At 45.4% G+C, this 22,873-nt stretch overlaps 1 protein-coding gene across 1 annotated transcript in view; it reads left to right on the forward strand.

Moving 5' to 3' along the window:
- Positions 1 to 13,688: 13,688 nt before the first annotated feature.
- LOC134207209 (probable ATP-dependent RNA helicase CG8611) overlaps positions 13,689 to 22,873 on the forward strand; it is a 68,198-nt gene continuing 59,013 nt past the window's right edge. The window contains exons 1-2 of the mRNA XM_062682928.1: positions 13,689 to 13,861; positions 13,922 to 15,842. Coding sequence (XP_062538912.1) covers positions 13,808 to 13,861; positions 13,922 to 15,842 — 1,975 coding nt within the window. The 5' untranslated portion in view covers positions 13,689 to 13,807. The remainder of the gene's footprint in view (positions 13,862 to 13,921; positions 15,843 to 22,873) is intronic.

The following is a 22,873-nucleotide window of genomic DNA, read 5'->3' on the forward strand; positions in this document are numbered from 1 at the left end:
AAAGTAATGCTTCAAAGGGAGGCCAGTGCACAACGCACCCTCGAGGTTAGCTGCGTGTCCTTGCAGCACCGAACATCGTAACTCGCTTTTTTAGAAGAACACCATGGTATCGTGCAGGCGCATTGCCGGCTCTCCAGGTGGCCTTATCACGCCCTATGTCCTCGGAAGGTGGGAAGGGTCGACTTTGCGCTTGGTATCAAGAATGATGATGCCGCGTGTACCCCAAATTGACCTCTCTGCGACAGGGTCTATTCGCCAACACACAGAGGGACCTGCCGACGCGGTGCCTACGCCTGCCCCAGCCTTGACGAGGACCCCTTTCCGTCCTCGGGCTCGGAACCCGCCCGGTTGACCGACGCCGCGAAAGCGACGATACCATGTTGTTCTTCGCGCGGCCACTTGTTCGATAATAGGATCGAGTTCGACCACAGAGCATGACCGCCGGTATGACCCATGAAGCCTACTCCGATCCCTTGGACCACATCTTGTTTGCGCCTGAACTAGCCATCCTTGAGTCCACGCGCCACCTTCTGTGCAGCTCCGAGACGATTTGGACGATAGCCGATAAAACGGCTTTCCAGCCAACTTCATCTTTACCTATCCTCCAAACTAGGTTGTCCGGAGCAGTGCCCAGACCACATGTGGCAAGCATGTGGTCACGCATTACGCGAAAACGTGGGCACACGAACAACGCGTGTTCCGCCGTTTCCTATAAACCTGCGTACACTGGACACTCGGGCGAGGCCGAGCAAGCCAGCTGCGTTACCTGTACTGTGATTTTGCAACACGCTTAAACGTCGGGCACTTCGAGCCCCCCAGGGGGTGCTTGCTGGGCACAGCTTTGCTGGAACAAAACAGACAATTGGGGGGGGTCGTGCAGCATTGTGCTATATGTCCCTCCAATCCACAGCGTCAATCCATTGCTTGTGCCCCGGTTCCAGGCACTTGAAGCAGACTTCGGGTTGCTCGTATATGCCCACAGGGCATACCGACCATCCCACCTTGACGCTCCCTAACTTGACTACCTTGGAGGCGTCCGCTGCAGATAGCCGAACCAATGCTACCTGCGTCCCTGCCGGACCTTTCCGTAGCCGAACGGCTGCGGTGGACGTCTCCACTTCACACTGTCGCCGCAGTGCCGTGACGAGCTCTTCGACTTCGGTGATCTCGTCCAGGTCTTTAACCCTTAGATTCACCTCCGTCGTGAGTGCCCTCACCTTGACCGTCTCGCCTAGGACTTCCTCCGCCAACTTCTTGTAGGCGGCGCCCTTTTGCGAGACACCCCGCTTCAGCTCGAGGATCATCTCGCCGAACGTCGGCGCCGAGTTCACCGAGCTTGACGTCACTCCTCATCGCCTCCAAGACGTCCGAGTACTTGTCCTCGTCCGTCGTGATGACTAGGGCATCGCCCCTGGAGTGATTGGCGCCTACCCTAGACTTCTTGCTACCCTCATTCGCCTGGGCCTTCTTTTCGGCCCTCGACGTCTTCGGTTTCCTCTTGTTCTTGACCAGGGTCCAGGAGGCGTCATCCCCCTCTATTTCCCTGGTCTGGTGTGGCTGAGAACTTTCAGCCTGCCGTAACCCCTTATCACCGTCTTTCCTGAGTGGACGGACCTTTCCAGGTCCTTCCTCCCCCGGTTTTGGAGGTACCTGACCGGGGTTCAGCTTCCCAGCCCCACTACCCTTGTTCGGGGTAGTAACCCTCCGCGTTTTGGAGGTCCCCTGGAGACTGTCTCCCCCGTTTTTGTGTCTGCTCCGTTGGAGCAGTCACCCCCGACGTACCCGCAAATACTTGAGCCTCAGTCTGGGTAGACTTTGGCACCACCGTCTTTGCTGGCACGCCTTCGGTCGATTCGACCTTGCCCGAGTCCGCGAGTCCTTGGGCCTCTGTCTGGGTAGACCTCGACTCCACCGATTTCACGGGTTTACACTTGGCCGTCCCGACCGCCCTCTCCAGCTTGGCGTCCAGCATCGACTTTCGAAGTTTCTGCAAACTCCTCTTGAGGTCCTTGCTGATATTATGCTTCGATGACGCAAAGTCGATGATGGCGTCCAGCTGTTCCGTCGCCACCTCGAAGGCCGAAAGCCCATCGCGTTTGCGGTTCATCGCCTCCACAAGCCATGGGCCGTCAATAACCCCTACCGGCGTTTTTTTTAGCCGAGAGGAAGGTTGAGTGACCCACGCTGGCACTGCGCACTGAGCTGCCGACTATTGTCTCTGGCCTCCTAGGCGGAGACCTGAACAACCCACCTCTTGCGAAGGGGTTGTCGCCTACACTACTACCACTAATTGAAGAATTGATTTGGTTTTCCATTTTGGTCCCACGAGTTGCTCGGGAAAAGAGGTCCACCACGCCAGAGCCCAGCATGACGCGGTAAAGGACAATTACTGTGGAGGGTGCCCAAGTACCCCACAGGCTCCGTTAAAGGCCTAGCTTATTATTTCACCCCCCTGGCCATGCATCCCCTCAGCACGGGTCGCTTGATGCCTTGGGATTAGAGGTTAGGGACGATGGTCCCGGTCTAACTCGCAGTGGCCATGGGGAGGGGTCGTCAAGCCCTTGGACAAAGTCCCTGCTGCCCCTCCCCCCCGCGCGTATGTGTGTGTGTGAGTGTGTGTGTGTGTGTGTGTGTGTGTGTGTGTGTGTGTGTGTGTGTGAGTGTGTGTGTGTGTGTGTGTGTGTTTTTTTACAAGGGTTAAAGGCCATCAAAAATCGGCGCGACAGACGCGCCGAGCATCCACACTATGCTCGAAGGCGAGCAGGGATGGGCTCCTCCCGACCTGCTAAAAATGTGCCTCCCGGATAAACCGGGTCCCTTATCCTCCTTGCCTCGATCCCCCCGGGACCACGGGATGCTGCGCATACTTCGGGGGGTGGGGGTGGTGGGCTGTGCTCATGCACTTCTTCTAAAATTCCGGCCCCTAGCTTAGGCTAGTTCGCCGACTGGCTTGCTGAGATCCACTGCTACGTTGTCTCGATCCCTCGGCGGCCACAAACTTCCTCACTCGAATCCTCCTCCTGACTTCCCCCGGCGTCGAGGGTGGTCCACCAGTTCCGGTGAAGGAAACTTCCGCACTGATGGTGCCCCGACTACCGGCGGCTATCGCAGGGGACGCTTTCGCGCATTGCGCCGTCTTCGTCTTCGGGTTGCAGAGGTGGTCCGACAGCTCCGGTGGTGGATAACGTCCGCACTGGCGGTGCCCTACATACCCGAAGCACATCCTTCTTCTTTCTTCTTTCTTCAGCAGGTTGGCAATTCGAGTGCCGAGGTCGGTCCAACGATTCCGGTTGGCAGAAGACTTCCGGTTCGCTGGCGCCCCGACGACCCGAGACCAAACACTGCTCACTGTGCTGGATTTTGCTCCCCGACGCTTACTTGCTGGTCCCTTCTCCATCGACGCTGCAGCTCTGACATTATTTGTGTCACGACTCTGGTTACCGCATGCCACGTACCTTCATCGCGACACATTCGCTCTGCGATGTTGTCCGCCCTTATGGCAGGCATTCTCCTACGTGCCTCCGCAAACCTCGGGCAGTCGAATATCACGTGCTCTGGAATCTCCTCTACGTTGATACACGCCGGGCAGAATGGCGATGACGCATGGCCACACCGGTGCAAATATTGGCGGAAACAACCGTGTCCGGACAGGAACTGTGTGAGGTAAAAGTTCACCTCACCATGCTCCCTGTTCACCCACGTCGACACATTGGGGATGAGCCGATGTGTTTGTGTGTGTGTGTGTGTGTGTGTGTGTGTTTTTTTTTTTTTTTTCCTAAACAATGGAGGGGGAATCTGCTCAACAGACATCCTGGGTTGACCAGGAAGTGCTGGGTTAGGGGCCACCTCCAATGAGGGAGGCAGGACTGCATCCCCGACCAGCTAAACCGTTTCCATTGCCGCCAAGCCCATCGTCCCTTCGGTACAACCAGAAAGTAATGCTTCAAAGGGGGGCCAGTGCATAACGCACCCTCGAGGTTAGCTGCGTGTCCTTGCAGCATCGTGTGTGTGTGTGTGTGTGTGTGTGTGTGTGTGTGTGTGTGTGTGTGTGTGTGTGTGTGTGTGTGTGTGTGTGTGTGTGTGTGTGTGTGTGTGTGTGTGTGTGTGTGTGTGTGTGTGTGTGTGTGTGTGTGTGTGTGTGTGTGTGTGTGTGTGTGTCTGTGCGCACCCACGTACCAAAATATAGCAAAAGTGTCACTCATTTTTGGGGCACTTATTCTCAACCGATTTGCTTGCAACAAGTTGCATTCGACGCAGAATCTTGTCCCATGGTTCGGAAAATTGGCCAGATCGGACTATGGGCTTGGAAATTATGGCCAAAATACTTTTTTTTACAAAAAATAAATAAAAATTTGTCACTCATTTTTCGGGCACTTATCTTTAATCGATTTGCATTCGACGTGAAATCCTGTCCCATTATTTCCTATTGAAAAAACGAACACTGGGTAATGTCTGTGACATAACCGCTAAGTGGAGGTAGGACTTGACTTGACCATGCCTTTAAGATTCATAATATGTCCGAATTTCTCACATCAACTATTTTGGATAAATAATCGGCCTCATCAAACCGACACAGAAATCAAATCTACCTCGAACAAGAATCATCAAAAACAATTCAGGAAGTATCTGTCCGGTCACGGAATATTAGCCTCGACAGTGGCAACCTTCCCACTGAATGACTGCCTGAAATAAGCCACAAGTTGGCCCATCAGGGGATGTAGGGCCTCCTGATCCGCGCGATAGCGACTGAAGGAGAACATTATTTTTAACTCTTAGAGCCTTGAAAAAGGCTGTTTGCTTCGGCTAAGTCCAAAAAGTAAGAAAACGATCTTTTCAAATAACCGCGAATTTCTAGTGGTGGTATAAAAAAGACTGAATGCTCTGCGAGCGAATGCACTTTTCTTTTATACCTTATTTTGTATCTTCTCTGCTTCCCAATTGGTGGGCCAATCAGCCAGTGTCTTGTATCCCGCTTCTTTGTCAGCCCATCATCATCAACGCGTTCGAGAAGGGCTTCTTCTTTTTTACGCTTGTTGCTCGCTGCTGGCGTCTATTTCCTAACGGGACTTTTCGCTTGATACAGGCCAATAAGCCGGGCAAACGAGCATAGAATAGCAGTTCAGGTGAGAAGTACGTGTTCTTTTCTGAGACAACATTGTTAGTAGTAGATGGAAGGAAACACCCGGACATGGGATTTCGGGTGATAAGATTTAGAATTGGTAACATGGGACGATCATTCAGTCACGTTCGCTTTGTGTGCGGTCAGTATCTGGTCAGTATCAAACAAACGTTTATCTAGATATTTCTTGATCAATGCCAAAAAATCCAACATTTGATGAAAAATCGATTGATATTTTATTAATGTTTGAGCTGTTATCGGTGTTTTTTTTTAATCCAAATATCCAAGTATTATGTGAGAGATTTGGACATCTTATGGCATTTTTAGGCATGGTCAAGCGAAGTCCTTCGTCCACTTCGCGGTTAAATCAGAAAAATTATCCACTGTTAAGCCTCAAACGCAATACAACGGAACGGCGACGGAAATGGCAAATTTGACAGAAAATATATGGGCTAACTGTCAAATTTTCCGTTTCCGTTGTATTGCGTTTGAGGCTTTTGTTTTGACGCTATTTATGAAAATCACGCATAAAATTTTATCACTAGAATATTGGATTTGTCACCCAAGTACAATTTCTATCCCGAAGGGTATTGAAAGTTTTGATATTGATCTCTATTATTGGCTCTCTGAAGAACCGTTTGTTTTATGGACATACATGCTGCATCCAGAGTTTCTTAATTCTCGTGTATACATGGATGAGACAGTGTGCCATGAGCTACAAAAGCTCACGTAGCACCGATTCAGTGCGACGAGAGAAGCTAGCGCGCATGAAATAACTAAGTGAGCGTGTCTCAATGTACACATCTCATGCGCTAGAAATGCATAGCTGGCGTTACTTAGGCGACGATATTATTGAATGAAAATTTCCCGCCTAAGCTGTTTTACGCATCTCCGCTGTTGTTTGCAAAGGTTTGCCATGGCAAACAGCGCATGAGCTGATCGCATTGAGATGTCTCAATGCGACTCACCAATGTTAATGTGAGGTACACAAGCTTTGTGAGACTCGCGCGCGCTAAATTTTATGTGCGCGTAGCAGTCGTTGCTCAATCTCATCCTTTTTTGTACGCGTGCATGATGTCTGGCTGCATCATGTTGCTTTTCTTCAGCCTGTCTCGGCTCATCACCGATGCCGGCCGGTCTCGACTCTGCTGCTGCTGCCGGTATCTGCTCAGCATTGCTGCTTTGTCGGGTCTGTAGGGTGGACTGCTGCTGAACTGGCTAGGTTTCGGCTGATGATGGTGGCTTCGATGGTGTCGAGCCGAAAAAGCGGTCGGTGCAGACTTCAATCGATGGTGCGGTTGCTTCGCTTGTCCCGGTCAGAATGAAAGGAAAAAATCGCGTTGCGATATTTTATGGCTTCTCGGCAGACCCAGCGGCTGCTCATTCGCTGGTGTCTGCACCAATGAGAACGTGGTAATGGAATGATGCAAGAGTTATGCGGTACCCATATTTATAGGTTCCCTTGATCTCAATGTTTTTCATTGAAAACAGTTTCATGCCCTACATGAAAGGCATACTTGAAATCTGTCGATTGAGGGGCTTACCGCAGAAATTCGTCCATTGAGACGAACGCTATTAACGTTTAAAATCTTTCAACACAGCGTAACGCGGTCGATTTGAATATTTTGGAATGACACCCGGTATAGTAAAGAGAGACGTAAGTCCTACGTCAAAAATTGGACAGATCGGACCATGGGCTCGGAAGTTATAGACAAAACACAATTTTTTATTTGCACGAGAAAGACACCATCGCCGCTAGGTGGATTAATCAGGGTTTCTAGTCATTCTATAACAAACGATATCTGCTACGATTTATCGATATTATTGGATGTCGAAATATCGAATATCGTATCGATAAATTGGAGCCGATAAATATCGATAATATCGAATTTATCGATATCAGCACACCCCTAAGCAATGCAAAAATAAAAATACTGACTAAAAATACTGACAATTATCGGCCCATATCGACTCTCTCAGTTTTCACTAAAATTTTAGAAAAGCTATTGATCACTCGTATCGTAAACTTTCTAGAACGTTATAACATACTTTACAGTATGCAATACGGGTTTCGCAACGGAAGCAGCACAACTATAGCTATAACGGAACTTGTTGATAAAGTTCTGGAAGAAACAGATTCTAAGAAATATGTAGGGGCATTATTCTTAGACTTAAAAAAAGCCTTCGATACCTTGAACCATAACATATTATTGCGTAAGCTAGAATGTTATGGAATTAGGGGGGTTGCGAATAGTATAATCCGGAGTTACCTCGAAAACAGAACTCAATTCGTGTCATATGAAGGTCAGACAAGTGCTCTTAAACAAATAACTACTGGTGTTCCCCAAGGGAGCAATATTGGACCCTTACTTTTTATCGTATATATTAATGATATAACGAAAATTGGACTTATGGGTACTCCCAGGCTCTTTGCAGACGACACCGCTTTATTCTATTCGAATGTTGATCCAAGATCAATCATTTCAAGTATGAGTGCAGACCTGCAAACCCTTCAGAACTACTTTTCCAACAACCTGCTTTCGCTTAACTTGCAGAAAACCAAATACATGATCTTTCGGTCTCCTAGAAAATCACTTCCAATTCTACCAGAATTAATGATGGGGATGTTATAATTGAAAATGTAGATACATTTAAATACCTTGGGATCCTCCTTGATAGTACCTTATCCTGGGAACATCATATCAAAAAAGTAGCTGGAAAAGTTTCGACCATGTGTGGAGTTCTAAGACGTATTAGCAGTTTCGTCCCGCGAAAAGTTTTGCTTATGCTCTATTTTGCTCACATTCATTCTCATTTGAATTATTTGATAATAGTTTGGGGAAGAGCCAGTAAATCCAAATTAAAAAGCTACAAACACTACAAAATCGTTGTATTAAAATAATTTATAATTTACCTCTGCTATACTCATCCATTGGACTTTATAATGATTTTCCTCATAAAATACTGCCGATACAAAGGTATGTGCGAGGAGCAAACATTACTCATGGTTCATAACATACTACATAACCCAACTAGTATCCATAATATAACTTTAGATGTGGTATCTGGACATCGTATTACAAGACAGAACAGTCATTTAGCTAGGCCTCGTGCATATTCAAGCTTTGGTCAGAAACGGTTTACTTTTATAGGTCCTGCAAAGTACAACAACTTACCCAGAGATTTACGATTGATTAACAATCGTTTAACCTTTAAATCCAACATAAAATGTCTCTTAAGAAGTAGTTTACACCAACTCATAATATGATTACTATTAAACCTTTTTATATATATTTTTTTTGTATCCGTCACCAACATTAAACCTTAAAGATTAAATATTTATAGTTTCTAATTTAAGTTAATATTTTGTTTATTTGCTTTCAATTTGTGCTTCTTTAAAAGGATGCTTAATCCACTAGAAGCACTTGTTTTGATTTATGTAGTCATTGTTCTCTCTTTTTTGCATTAATTTTGTATTAAATTGTTCTCAGTCAATATTGAATTAATTTAGTTTTAGCTTTTTGTTTGATCGCGTTTATTTTTTATGGCTGAGAACTGAGTGTCCACTACGCTCATTTAGAGCTTTTTGGTGTGGGGAAGAACGGAGGATCACTCTAAAAAAAAAAAAAATATAAGCGAACAATAAAAATAAGATAGAATGTATATTAGGGTTGCTCAAATTAGTATGGGAACAACTTTTTTAAATTTTTTTGATGGGCCGCCCTCTTATTCGGTTCTATTTGATGCCCTGATGCTCACGGGCAGCAGGGACTATGTCCAAGGGCTTGACGATCCCTCCCCAGGCCATCTGCGAGTTGTGGGGCTTGCCTAGGATGTGGTGGGGTTTGACAGTGGGCCCTGTTAAACCTCTATAAAAAGCTGCATGTATCCGCAAGTAGGCCCCACCAAAGCGACCGTGTGCCGCTCAAAGCGCACAAGCCCAAGTCCTGGTGTTAGGTGGGACGCTAAACAGCCCTGACACGACGGCCCTCCGACGAGACAGGTGGTTTGCGCAGGCCCAAATAAGCCGCCTAGAAAACCAATCATTACGAACAATATAAGAGATAATGCGACTCGATATAATCGGCAAAGACCTAGGCGACGAATACAGGATCACGATTGGAAGCTTGGAACATGGAATTGCAAGTCGCTAGGTTTCGCAGGTTGCGACAGGATGATCTATGATGAATTACATCCCCGCAACTTCGACGTCGTGGCGCTGCAGGAGATTTGCTGGACAGGACAGAAAGTGTGGAAAGCGGGCATCGAGCGGCTACCTTCTACCAAAGCTGTGGCACCACCAACGAGCTGGGAACCGGCTTCATAGTGCTGGGTAAGATGCGCCAACGCGTGATTGGGTGGCAGCCAATCAACGCAAGGATGTGCAAGCTGAGGATTAAAGGCCGTTTCTTCAACTATAGCATCATCAACGTGCACTGCCCACACGAAGGGAGACCCGACGACGAGAAAGAAGCGTTCCATGCACAGCTGGAGCAAACATACGATGGATGCCCACTGCGGGACGTCATCGGTGACATGAACGCACAGGTAGGAAGGGAGGGAATAGACCGGTCATCGGACCGGATTGTCTGCACACCGTATCGAATGACAACGGCCAACGATGCATAAACTTCGCAGCCTCCCGCGGAATGGTAGTCCGAAGCACCTTCTTTCCCCGCAAAAATATCCACAAGGCCACATGGAGATCACCTAACCAAGAAACGGAAAACCAAAACGACCACGTTCTAATCGACGGTAAATTCTTCTCCGACATCACGAACGTCCGCACTTACCGCAGTGCGAATATTGAATCCGACCACTACCTCGTTGCAGTATGCCTGCGCTCAAAACTCTCGACGGTGTACAACACGCGTCGAAGTCGGACGCCGCGGCTTAACATTGGGCGGCTACAAGATGGTAGACTAGCCCAAGAATACGCGCAGCAGCTGGAAGTGGCACTTCCAACGGAAGAGCAGCTAGGCGCAGCGTCTCTTGAAGATGGCTGGAGAGATATTCGATCCGCCATTGGTAGCACCGCAACCGCTGCACTTGGCACGGTGCCCCGGATCAGAGAAACGACTGGGATGACGAGTGTGAGCCGTTAGTGGAAGGGAAGAATGCAGCATGGGCGAGATTGCTGCAACACCGCACGCGGGCGAACGAGGCACGATATAAACAGGCGCGGAACAGACAAAACTCGATTTTCCGGAGGAAAAAGAGCCAGCAGGAAGATCGAGACCGTGAAGAAACGGAGCAACTGTACCGCGCTAATAACACACGAAAGTTCTATGAGAAGTTAAACCGTTCACGTAAGGGCCACGTGCCACAGCCTGATATGTGTAAGGACATAAACGGGAACCTTCTTACGAACGAGCGTGAGGTGATCCAAAGGTGGCGGCAGCACTACGAAGAACACCTGAATGGCGATGTGGCAGACGAAGATGGCGGTATGGTGATGGACCTGGGAGAACGTGCGCAGGACATAATTCTACCGGCTCCGGATCTCCAGGAAATCCAGGAGGAGATTGGCCGGCTGAAGAACAACAAAGCCCCTGGGGTTGACCAACTACCAGGAGAGCTATTTAAACACGGTGGTGAGGCACTGGCTAGAGCGCTGCACTGGGTCATTACCAAGATTTGGGAGGAGGAAGTTTTGCCGCAGGAGTGGATGGAAGGTGTCGTGTGTCCCATCTACAAAAAGGGCGATAAGCTGGATTGTAGCAACCAGAGCATAAAATATTCACTTTCATGAAGCAACTTCAGTCCGAATTTTGACAAACATCGCATGAATATTCAAAACATAGAATGACATAGTCAGACGACTACTCCACCAACTCATTCATTCGGCTGTCACGGAGTGTGCTTACTATATGCAGAAAAAAGCATAATTAGCATTGTTTATGTTGATGTTCACCGTTGAAAGTGCCTCGCGGATGAAAATCGGATGCAGCTCTATGTAATAAATTACTTTACTCATTTGAAACGTGTTCAGATTTCAGATAATTTATCAATTTGTAAAATGTGCATAAATATTCAATGACTAATATTCAACTGAATATTGACAGTCCAGAGCCGACTATGAATGTGTTTGGAAGTGAGCTGACAAGTGAAGAAAGGTGGACTTCACCAAAAAATGTCGATTATTTTACACTCTGGTAGCAACTACCGCGCAATCACATTGCTGAACGCCGCCTACAAGGTACTCTCCCAAATTTTATGCCGTCGACTAGCACCAACTGCAAGGGAGTTCGTGGGGCAGTACCAGGCGGGTTTTATGGGCGAACGCTCCACCACGGACCAGGTGTTCGCCATTCGCCAAGTACTGCAGAAATGCCGCGAATACAACGTGCCCACACATTATCTATTCATCGACTTCAAAGCCGCATATGATACAATCGATCGGGACCAGCTATGGCAGCTAATGCACGAACACGGTTTTCCGGATAAACTGACACGGTTGATCAAAGCGACGATGGATCGGGTGATGTGCGTAGTTCGAGTTTCAGGGCATTCTCGAGTCCCTTCGAAACCCGCAGAGGGTTACGGCAAGGTGATGGTCTTTCGTGTTTGCTATTCAACATCGCTTTGGAAGGGGTAATACGAAGAGCAGGGATTAACACGAGTGGTACAATTTTCAATAAGTCCGTCCAGCTATTTGGTTTCGCCGACGACATAGATATTATGGCACGTAACTTTGAGAAGATGGAGGAAGCCTACATCAGACTGAAGAGGGAAGCTAAGCGGATCGGATTAGTCATCAACACGTCGAAGACGAAGTACATGATATGCAGAGGTTCAAGAGAAGACAATGTGAGCCACCCACCGCGAGTTTGCATCGGTGGTGACGAAATCGAGGTGGTAGAAGAATTTGTGTACTTGGGCTCACTGGTGACTGCCGAAAATGACACCAGCAGAGAAATTCGGAGACGCATAGTGGCTGGAAGTCGTACGTACTTTGGACTCCGCAAGACGCTCCGATCGAATAGAGTTCGCCGCCGTACCAAACTGACAATCTACAAAACGCTAATTAGACCGGTAGTCCTCTACGGACACGAGACCTGGACGATGCTCGTGGAGGACCAACGCGCACTTGGAGTTTTCGAAAGGAAAGTGCTGCGTACCATCTATGGTGGGGTGCAGATGGCGGACGGTACGTGGAGGAGGCGAATGAACCACGAATTGCATCAGCTGTTGGGAGAACCATCCATCGTTCTCACCGCGAAAATCGGACGACTGCGATGGGCCGGGCACGTAGCCAGAATGTCGGACAGTAACCCGGTGAAAATGGTTCTCGACAACGATCCGACGGGCACAAGAAGGCGAGGTGCGCAGCGGGCAAGGTGGATCGATCAGGTGGAAGATGACTTGCGGACCCTCCGTAGACTGCGTGGTTGGCGACGTGTAGCCATGGACCGAGCCGAATGGAGAAGACTCTTATATACCGCACAGGCCACTTCGGCCTTAGTCTGATTAAATAATAATAATAATGCTCTGGACAAAATTTCAGCCAAATCGGTCAACGTTTGGGCGGTGCTAAACTCGTTGGAAGTTTATATGCAAAAATGTATGCAGAAACATCCAAAAACAGTGAATTGCAGTTGGACGGCACAACTTACGATGAAGCACTATGATACTCATTCAGATCTTGAAGAATTTAATACAGAATGTTATGCAGAAAACCACGAGAAGATTACAGTTTGCCCGGCTAAGTTATTAGCATTTTTCTGAAGTGGGGTTTGAGCAAATTTCGTTTCTTTTACCTTTGAAAAGAAATAAATTTACCCCTACAACACTCCAGTAAAATGCTAATATCTTCGCGTAATAAACTTTAATCTTCTCGCGGTTTTCAAGCATAACATTCTGTATTTTATTTTACAAGAACTGAATGAGTATCATGGTTCTTGATCGTAAATTGTGCCGACCAACTGCAAATCACTGTTTTTGGATGTTTCTGCATACATTTTTCCATATAAACTTCCAACGACCTTAGCACCGCCCAAACGTTGACCGATTTGGCTAAAATTTTGTCCAGAGCATCAGGGCATCAAATAGAACCGAACAAGAAGGCGGCCCATCAAAAAATTTAAAAAAGTGTTTTTTGAGCCACCCTAAGGATTTTTACAACCCTGAAAAATCTACAATAAACGTACAATAGATTATTATGTTTATTTACCATACAATCTAATGTATTCCAATGGATTATGTCATACAAGGCAATAAATTTTTATCCGGTAGCAAACATAAAACAAAACCTTCAAGATGACACGCACACATCGCAATAGAATATGGTTCAATGATATACCTTCGATATCCATTATAGCTCTTTAATAACTGTGTGCGTCAACGAAAAAAAACTGAAAAATCTACATTCCGTAGCAGTCGGTATAATTTACTTTATACAAGTTCCATTCAATCCATTCTATGCCTCGCATTTTGCTGCAATTTTATATCCATTGGCCCTCTGTGCCGTCCAATATTTGCGATAGTATCAAACGTGCGCAGTCGCAGGGCAACGTGATGGAATTTTGAAGTTTCTCGATGCACGTGCGTTTGTTTTGATTCCTCTCATTCGTCAAGTGTTTATCAACGGTGGTAGCGCATGCACGGTTTCTCGCGGTTGTTCTCGTTAATATTTCGAATTTTGAAGTGTGTTTCCTGTTGAAATCAGGACCTCGTTAGCTCTGGAACATGGATTTAATGCTAAGCAATTTTATCACAGATGACGGACCAGTGGTGGAGAAGGTAAGTTGTATTGATGTTGATCAAAACATATCTTCGATCATACAATCGTTTGTTTTTTAGCGGAAGAAAAAATCCGCCGGAATCGATGGCGGTGGAGAAAAGTTTTCAATGGTTTTCAATACAAGTCAACCTGTGAAGGCGGTTGTGGCTAGGAAAAAGTCATCTATTGCGCTAAGACCGAGTAGCCAAAAGGGTGAAGTAGTTAAGAACACGTCTATTTCGTTAAATTCTCCAGTGGAGGCTTCACCCGTGGAAAAAATCCCGGCCCTTCCAGAGAAAAAAACAGATTCTCTCCAGCACAGAAAGCCTAAAGAATCATATGGTATGAAACACACAAGTCCAAATAAACCTAAAGTGAAACAAGATGAAACGAATCAAAAGTTTTCCCTGACACACAAATTCGCCGAAGTCAAAAAGCACCGTAAATCGAACATGTTCGATCGAATGAAGAACGATATGCCAAAGGTAGAACTGCCGGAAGTGCATCCACTGACTGAGAAGGTATTCAGTGATGTGACGATCGATTCACTGACTATTCACCCGCATTCAAAGAAAAACATCTCCGACTTGTTGCATTTCAAACATCTGACGGTGGTTCAGAATCTGTCGATTCCGAAAATCTTGGATGGGAAAGATGTGCTGATTCGGGCGCAAACGGGTTCCGGAAAGACGTTGGCCTACGCTCTACCCCTGGTGGAGCGATTGCATTCGCAGGAAGTAAAAGTTTCGCGATCAGATGGTATTCTAGCGGTGGTGATTGTCCCAACGAGGGAATTGGCTTTGCAGACATATGAGTTGTTTCTTAAGTTACTGAAGCCTTACACGTGGATCGTGTCCGGGTATTTAAGTGGTGGCGAAAAAAGGAAAGCGGAAAAGGCTCGATTGAGAGCTGGTTTGAATATTCTGATATCAACGCCGGGCCGTTTTTGCGATCACTTGAAGAATACGGAATCTATGAAGATGAACGCGGTCAGGTATCTGATTCTGGATGAGGCGGATCGTTTGCTGGAGCTGGGATACGAAAAAGACGTCAAACAGATTGTGGAATCCATTAAGGAAAATCGAAACGATGCTGACTGCTCAATCCAGACGGTTCTACTATCAGCAACATTGACCCATTCCGTCAAGGAACTGGCGGGATTGACTTTGAAGGATCCGGATTATGTCGACACAAGTGATATCGCTGTAGAGCGCCGGTTTGACAGTGTTGATTTTGAAAGCATGGAGGAACGAATAACCATTCCAGCCACGGTTTGTCAAAGCTACATCGTTATTCCTCCGAAGCTTCGACTTGTTACCCTTAGCGGAGTCATTGCGTACGAATTCAACCGACAAGCCAAAAAATGTCTCGTATTTATGGCCACACAGGATTTGGTGGACTTCCACTACAACGTCATGGTGGAAGTTCTTACCCAGAAGAAGCCTGATTCGGACGATGAGAAAGATTCCGATGACGACGAAGATTCAAATGATTCAGAATCAGAAAAGGAAAGTACTTCCATCTATCCGATTCTGCTTCCCAAAGTATCTTTCTTTAAGTTACACGGAAAAATGACGCAAATCGAACGAAGTTCGGTATTCAAAGAATTCCGCGCTGCCAAATCAGCAGTCCTGTTATGTACGGATGTAGTCGCCCGCGGGATAGACGTCCCCAGCGTGGATCTTGTAGTTCAGTACCACTCGCCGCAGATCCTGGCTGATTATGTGCACCGGGTGGGTCGAACAGCCCGAGCAGGCCAGTCCGGAAAAGCCCTGCTTTTCATCGAACCGTCCGAAATTGAATTCATAAAATATCTGGCCGCAAAGCAAATCAAACTCGCCGAGGAAAGGGTGGATCCTATATTCGGTCGTATTGGTGTGCTGATTAACAGCACCCCGGGGCGGAAGAACAAAAACAAGGAACAAGCGGCTATCGAGCTGCAGCAGCGGTTCGAAAAGCTCGTCGCAGCCGAAAAGGAGCTCTTCGGTGGCGCTTGTAAAGGTAAGTGCATTATTCGATGGCCTAATTGTTATTGGAATGTTCGTAACGAATGAGAGCTGGATAGCTTCCTGGTGTGGACCGACCTTAATTACAACACACCAGGCAGAAGCGCCCCGAAAATTGTTAGATTTAATTAGGGTTATTTATTTTGTCCTCCCACATTTAGTTTTCACGTTGTCTTATGGCCGTTGTGAACATGGTAACGGCAAACGATAAAGGATATCAGATTGCAGACTCATGAGCGGATTCGTTCCTATTATATAATGCGTGTTTCCTCGCACGATGCATATATGAACGATGCGTGTCATTACGTATGAAGTGAAACGCTGGGACCAATGCTGGCTTCGCATTCGAGTCATTGCATTAGACCCAATGTAATCCATTTTACAGTGGAAATTAAGTCCTTCTAATAGAAACGCACTGAAAGTTTTTGTAGAAGAAAGAAGCCAAAGACAGTTATGGAAAAATTTTATATTACGGTACACTTAACGATTGCGAAAATCGGGGACCGTCACGAAAATATGATAGACTTTAAACTTTATTATCTCAGCCGTTTCACGATGGATTTTCAATTTTTTTGGACCATTCGATCAAGGATGAGTCAACGCTTCTTTGTACGTATTTGAAAATGCTAATTTTAAATTATTTATTATTGATAAAATGTTTAGAAATAGATAAACCAACCAATCACGTACATGCATGCAAAATTTAAATGTCAATTTGAGAACGGTTTTTTACGAACAGATCGTAAGTTTCAGTTATAATTCGTTGAAAAATGACGACAAAGATATACTTTTTCCCATTGTAATAATTATTTTGAATCTCATGTGTTAGATTATGGCCTTTCTTGTATATTTGGTTTTTGGATTTTTGACCAAATTGCTTGGTCAATCTTATATTCATTTTTGTTGTATTTTCTCCCGCTTGCAAGGCAGTGGCAAATAACATTCTCCGAATGGCCCATTGTCTGCGGAATCCCGATCAAAATGGTTCGCGCGCGCCGGAAAGCAGCTTTCTTATATCTAATGAAGTAATTCCATTAGCCCCGCCCCTTCATTAATCGTTATGAGTGCACATTAGGGTGGCTCAAAAAACACTTTTTCAAATTTTTTGATGGGCCACCCTCTTATTCGGTTCTATTTGATGCCCTGATGCTCTGGACAAAATTTCAGCCAAATCGGTCAACGTTTGGGCGGTGCTAAACTCGTTGGAAGTTTATATGGAAAAATGTATGCAGAAACATCCAAAAACAGTGATTTACAGTTGGACCGCACAATTTATGATCAAGAACAATGATCCTCATTCAGTTCTTGTAGAATTAAATACAGAATGTTATGCTGAAAACCGCGAGAAGATTAGAGTTTATTAAGCAAAGATATTAGCATTTTACTGGGGTGCCGTAGGGGTGAATTTAATTCTTTTCAAAGGTAAAAGAAACGAAATTTGCTTAAACCCCACTACAGAGAAATGCAAAAAACTTAGCCGGGCAAACTCTAATCTTCTCGCGGTTTTCTGCATAACATTCTGTATTAAATTCTTCAAGATCTGAATGATTATCATAGTTCTTCATCGTAAGTTGTGCCGTCATCGTACTGCAATTCATTGTTTTTGGATGTTTCTGCATACATTTTTCCATATAAACTTCCAACGAGTTTAGCACCGCCCAAACGTTGACCGATTTGGCTGAAATTTTGTCCAGAGCATCAGGGCATCAAATAAAACCGAATAAGAGGGCGGCCCATCAAAAAAATTGAAAAAGTTTTCCCCATACTAATTTGAGTCACCCTAGTGCACATTATATTTACACCTATATCAGATTACAAAGAGGCGGGGATAACGAGCTTAATTTATTGAATACAAGAAAGCTGCTTTTCGGAGCGCGCAAGCCATTTTGATCGGGATTCCGCGAAGAGCGGTTATACAAAATTTGATGCAGCGGCGCGGACACAGAAGCACGAAGGCGTGGGTAGCAGTGGCAATGCTGAAAATTTATACCAAAAGGTGGAGGCTTAGCGAAAAATCATCGAGTGGCTGTCGAACAATTTCAATGCAAGGTCATTCTATCCCCGACAACCGATCTGATCGGACGTACGCGGTTCTTTGTTCTTATCGATTCGTAATTTTTCGGTGCGAACTTGCGTTTTTCCACCCCGCAATGGGTGACGCGGTGGCCGATACGGCTACGAACAAAGGCGCCAAGAAGAAGGTGCTTGCGAACAATATTTTTTCTACACTGGACGACGATGATGCTTGTGCGGCCCAGTTCTGCCGAACAAGCTATTACGGGGTGTGCTTTATAATCGCGCGTGCGTCTCCGTTCGTTGCCCACGAGTGAAGAGGCAAAGTCATGGCCTGCTATTTACTAGTTAGTGTTGGCCACCAAACCGTTATACGATATTTGCATATCTGTCATCAATGCACTCTTAAAGTGGATTGCCCAACTCCTAATATATCTCACCCTCGCATTCCCCTTCTTCTCTCACTAAAAAAGAGAAAAAAAACCATTGACTTAGGATTTTCATAAACAACTATTTACATCGCCTTTGTTTTTTTTTTTCTAATTTTACAATCCAGTATCCAATATCCGTACTCAATTCCTATATTCAAAATCATCCTAATTCAAATTGGAATTCAAATATTTCAATATGATTTTCCAATCTAATACTCAAATCCAATGTATGAACCCGAAAAGCAAATCCAATATTCCTATTCCATGAACAAAGTTTTATTCCCAGTTTTATTATTTATATTGGAATAATAAAATCAAACATTCATATAAAATGATCAAGTTTTTTTTTTCATTCTCCTCATCTTCCATGGCTCTGCATTACAACTAGTTCTCGGTTTACTATTTATGTGTTCTTTAGCATTTCCACAGTAATTAATTGAAAGTTTTATTTATGCCTGCCATTGCATGGTTATGTATTTTGTTCTTCCAATTGAAAAACCAATACCAAAAACAATCCAAGTTCAATATTTCAATTCAAAGTCCACATACAAATACGCAAATACATATTTACTAAGCAAATTAATCCAGCCTTTTTTAACATTCTGAAAATGTCAACTGTTTCAGATTCATGATCCTCCAGCTGTATTCCTTCTAATTTTTTTGCAAATATTTTCAGCATTGCAATCCAAAACCAATAGAATTCGATCCGGTAGTCTATATCCAATACAATTTGATGGCCTTCCAATGGGAAAATCAAAACAATATCGTTGGTTCGCCAAACATACTATGCCCTTTAAGCTCAAGCCAATAAGTCCGACAACACCTCCGAAATTCAAATTTGAATAGTTGTGTTCTGCTGATCCGCATTAACGTTGCTTTGACGCGAACAATCCGCCCCTCTTTTACACCACCTTCACCATCAAAAGCTGCAACAATCCGATACTCTTGCAGAGCACCTTCGACAACACAAGCAGAAAACCGATAGGAAAACAAATCATTTATTCCGAAAAAAATCATGTTTAGTCGAAACCGATAAGAACAACAAATCATTCAATCTGGCACCTTCAATATTACAAGTGGAAACCGATGAGAAAACGAATCATTTGCTTCGGCACTACTCCAGAATTCTTTCGACATTTTAACTCGTTTAAGTCAAACCAATAAGAAAACAAATAACTTTTTTTTTCGGCGTTTTTCCAGAGCGTCTGTGACGTCACAAGTCAAAACATTCAATCCAGTGCAATCCATAACATTCAACAGCAGCTTCCACATCACATTGCGAAACCGATGAGAAAACAAATCATTTATGCCTTCAACTTTTTTTTAAAGTAAAAACCGTTGAGAAACAACACATTTGTCAATCCAGCGTCTTCGACATCAGAAGTCGAAACCGATGTGCAAATCATTTTATCCGACGCTCTTCCAGAGCGTCTTCGACACTACAAGTCCAAACCGATGAGCAAATCATTCATTCCGACGCTTCCCACAGCATCTTCGACATCACAAGTCGAATCCGATAGACAAATCATTCAATTCGACACTCTTCTAGAGCGTCTTCGACATCACAAGTCGAAACCGATGTGCAAATCATTTAATCTTCCAGAGCGTCTTCGACACTACAAGTCGAAACCGATGAGCAAATCATTTTATCCGACACTCTACCAGAGCGTCTTCGACACTACAAGTCGAAACCGATGAGCAAATCTATCAATCCGACGCTCTTCCATAGCGTCTTCGACATCACAAGTCGAAACCGATGTGCAAATCATTCAATCCGACGCTCTTCCATAGCGTCTTCGACATCACAAGTCGAAACCGATGTGCAAATCATTCAATCCGAAGCTCTTCCAGAGCGTCTTCGACATCACAGGTCGAAACCGATGTGCAAATCATTTAATTCGACGCTCTTCCAGAGCGTCTTCGACACTACAAGTCGAAACCGATGAGCAAATTTATCAATCCGACGCTCTTCCAGAGCGTCTTCGACATCACAAGTCGAAACCGATGTGCAAATCATTCAATCCGACACTCTTCCATAGCGTCTTCGACATCACAAGTCGAAACCGATGTGCAAATCATTTAATTCGACGCTCTTCCAGAGCGTCTTCGACACTACAAGTCGAAACCGATGAGCAAATTTATCAATCCGACGCTCTTCCAGAGCGTCTTCGACATCACAAGCCGAAACCGATGTGCAAATAATTTAATCCGACGCTCTTCCAGAGCGTCTCCGACATCACAGGTCGAAACCGATGTGCAAATCATTTAATTCGAAGCTCTACCAGAGCGTCTTCGACACTACAAGTCGAAACCGATAAAAAATGTCCCAATCACGCCCACAGTCGAATCACAAGTCGAAACCGATGTGCAAATCATTCAATCCGAAGCTCTTCCATAGCGTCTTCGACATCACAAGTCGAAACCGATGTGCAAACCATTCAATCCGACGCTCTTCCAGAGCGTCTTCGACATCACAGGTCGAAACCGATGTGCAAATCATTTAATTCGACGCTCTTCCAGAGCGTCTTCGACACTACAAGTCGAAACCGATGAGCAAATTTATCAATCCGACGCTCTTCCAGAGCGTCTTCGACATCACAAGTCGAAACCGATGTGCAAATCATTCAATCCGACGCTCTTCCAGAGCGTCTTCGACATCACAAGTCGAAACCGATGTGCAAATCATTTAATTCGACGCTCTTCCAGAGCGTCTTCGACACTACAAGTCGAAACCGATGAGCAAATTTATCAATCCGACGCTCTTCCAGAGCGTCTTCGACATCACAAGCCGAAACCGATGTGCAAATCATTCAATCCGACGGTCTTCCAGAGCGTCTCCGACATCACAGGTCGAAACCGATGTGCAAATCATTTAATTCGACGCTCTACCAGAGCGTCTTCGACACTACAAGTCGAAACCGATAAAAAATGTCCCAATCACGCCCACAGGATACTTACAAAACAATTATTTTCAACCAGGAACAACCTGGCAGGATCGCCAAATGTGCGGCCCAGTTCTGCCGAACGAGCTATTACGGGGTGTGCTGTCTAATCGCGCGTGCGTCTCCGTTCGTTGCCCACGAGTGAAGAGGCAAAGTCATGGCCTGCTATTTACTAGTTAGTGTTGGCCACCAAACCGTTATACGATATTTGCATATCTGTCATCAATGCACTCTTAAAGTGGATTGCCCAACTCCTAATATATCTCACCCTCGCAATGCTGGTAATCCACTAGCCAAAAAACAGAAGAAGCAGCATGAAAAGCAGCCGGATCGGAAAGAGAAATGACCACCGATTTTCATCAAGGGCGACTCTGTGACTTTGCGAACAATGTTTCGCGAACGAATTGCGAAAGGTACCCTAAAATACACGAGCTATGCTCCGACGGAGTGAAAATTATAACGGAATCGAAAGCCCAGTTCCAAAGGGTGCTTGATGTCATGGACAAGGAGAAATATGAGTATTTTACTCATGATATCCCTAGTGACAAGCCATTCAAGGTAGTGCTACGTGGCCTTGACAATATGCCAATCGATGAACTGGAGAAACAACTAAAGGAATGCGGACTGCTACCCAGTGGAGTCTTTAAGATCGCAAGGAAAGATAAATCGCGGAAATATCGTGACCAGCTTTATCTGGTGCACCTAAAGGGGAGATCCACCCTGGATTTGCTGTCAGTGAAAGCAATCGACGCCACCGCGGTGGAATGGCAACGGTATAAACCCGTTCACCGCGAAATCACTCAATGCATGAACTGCTGTCATTTTGGACACGGCACCAGAAATTGCCACCTTACGCCTCGCTGTGCTAAATGTGCTGGCAATCATAAAACTGACAACTGTTTCTGGAGCGCGTGGGAGAAAAATCCGGATATGAGGAAAACGGATCAGAAGAGTGCAAATTGTAACGAAAACCATGAAGCTACAGCCAAGGATTGCCCGAAACGAAAGGAGCTCATCGAAATTCGAAAGAAAGCCAGCTCTAAGAACCAGCCCCGGAGTAAACCTCCAGCATTCACCAGTGAAAACTTCCCCGAGCTACCCTGTCGAATGCGAACGACAACTACTGGTACTGCAGCAACGACAAGTGCATCTGCCAATGTATGGCTTCCATCACGTCCTCCGGGATTCCAGCAGCAGCGTTCAGGCGAAGATTGTCCTTCGGAAGATGCCTCGCCATATACACCGGAACAACTCATCCCAATCTTCAGTAAACTTGCGGTCCGTCTACGTGGCTGCAAAACCCGATTCGATCAGATCCTTGCTCTGGGCATGTTCGTCATAGAGAACGGTTGCTAGAGAGGATCTGATCGATGGGTTTACCGGCTAGCCAGTGCTGGTATTCTTAGGTTAGGTAGGTAGGATAAAAAATTAATAAATTAAAACCATCAAACTATACACCAGTCAAGGTGAAACTATTTTATATGTGACATAATCCTACTCTTACGAATGTTCAAAAACATATAAACATTACTTTAGAGATGTAAAACTATTAAGTTAAATCACTCGCAATGTAAATTTATTGTTAAAACAAAACAAGAGAAAAAAATAAAGAGAAATTTTACTACTTCAATGCAAGGTGC

Source organism: Armigeres subalbatus, chromosome 1 (genome assembly GCF_024139115.2).
Source record: "Armigeres subalbatus isolate Guangzhou_Male chromosome 1, GZ_Asu_2, whole genome shotgun sequence".
Lineage (NCBI taxonomy): Eukaryota > Metazoa > Arthropoda > Insecta > Diptera > Culicidae > Armigeres > Armigeres subalbatus.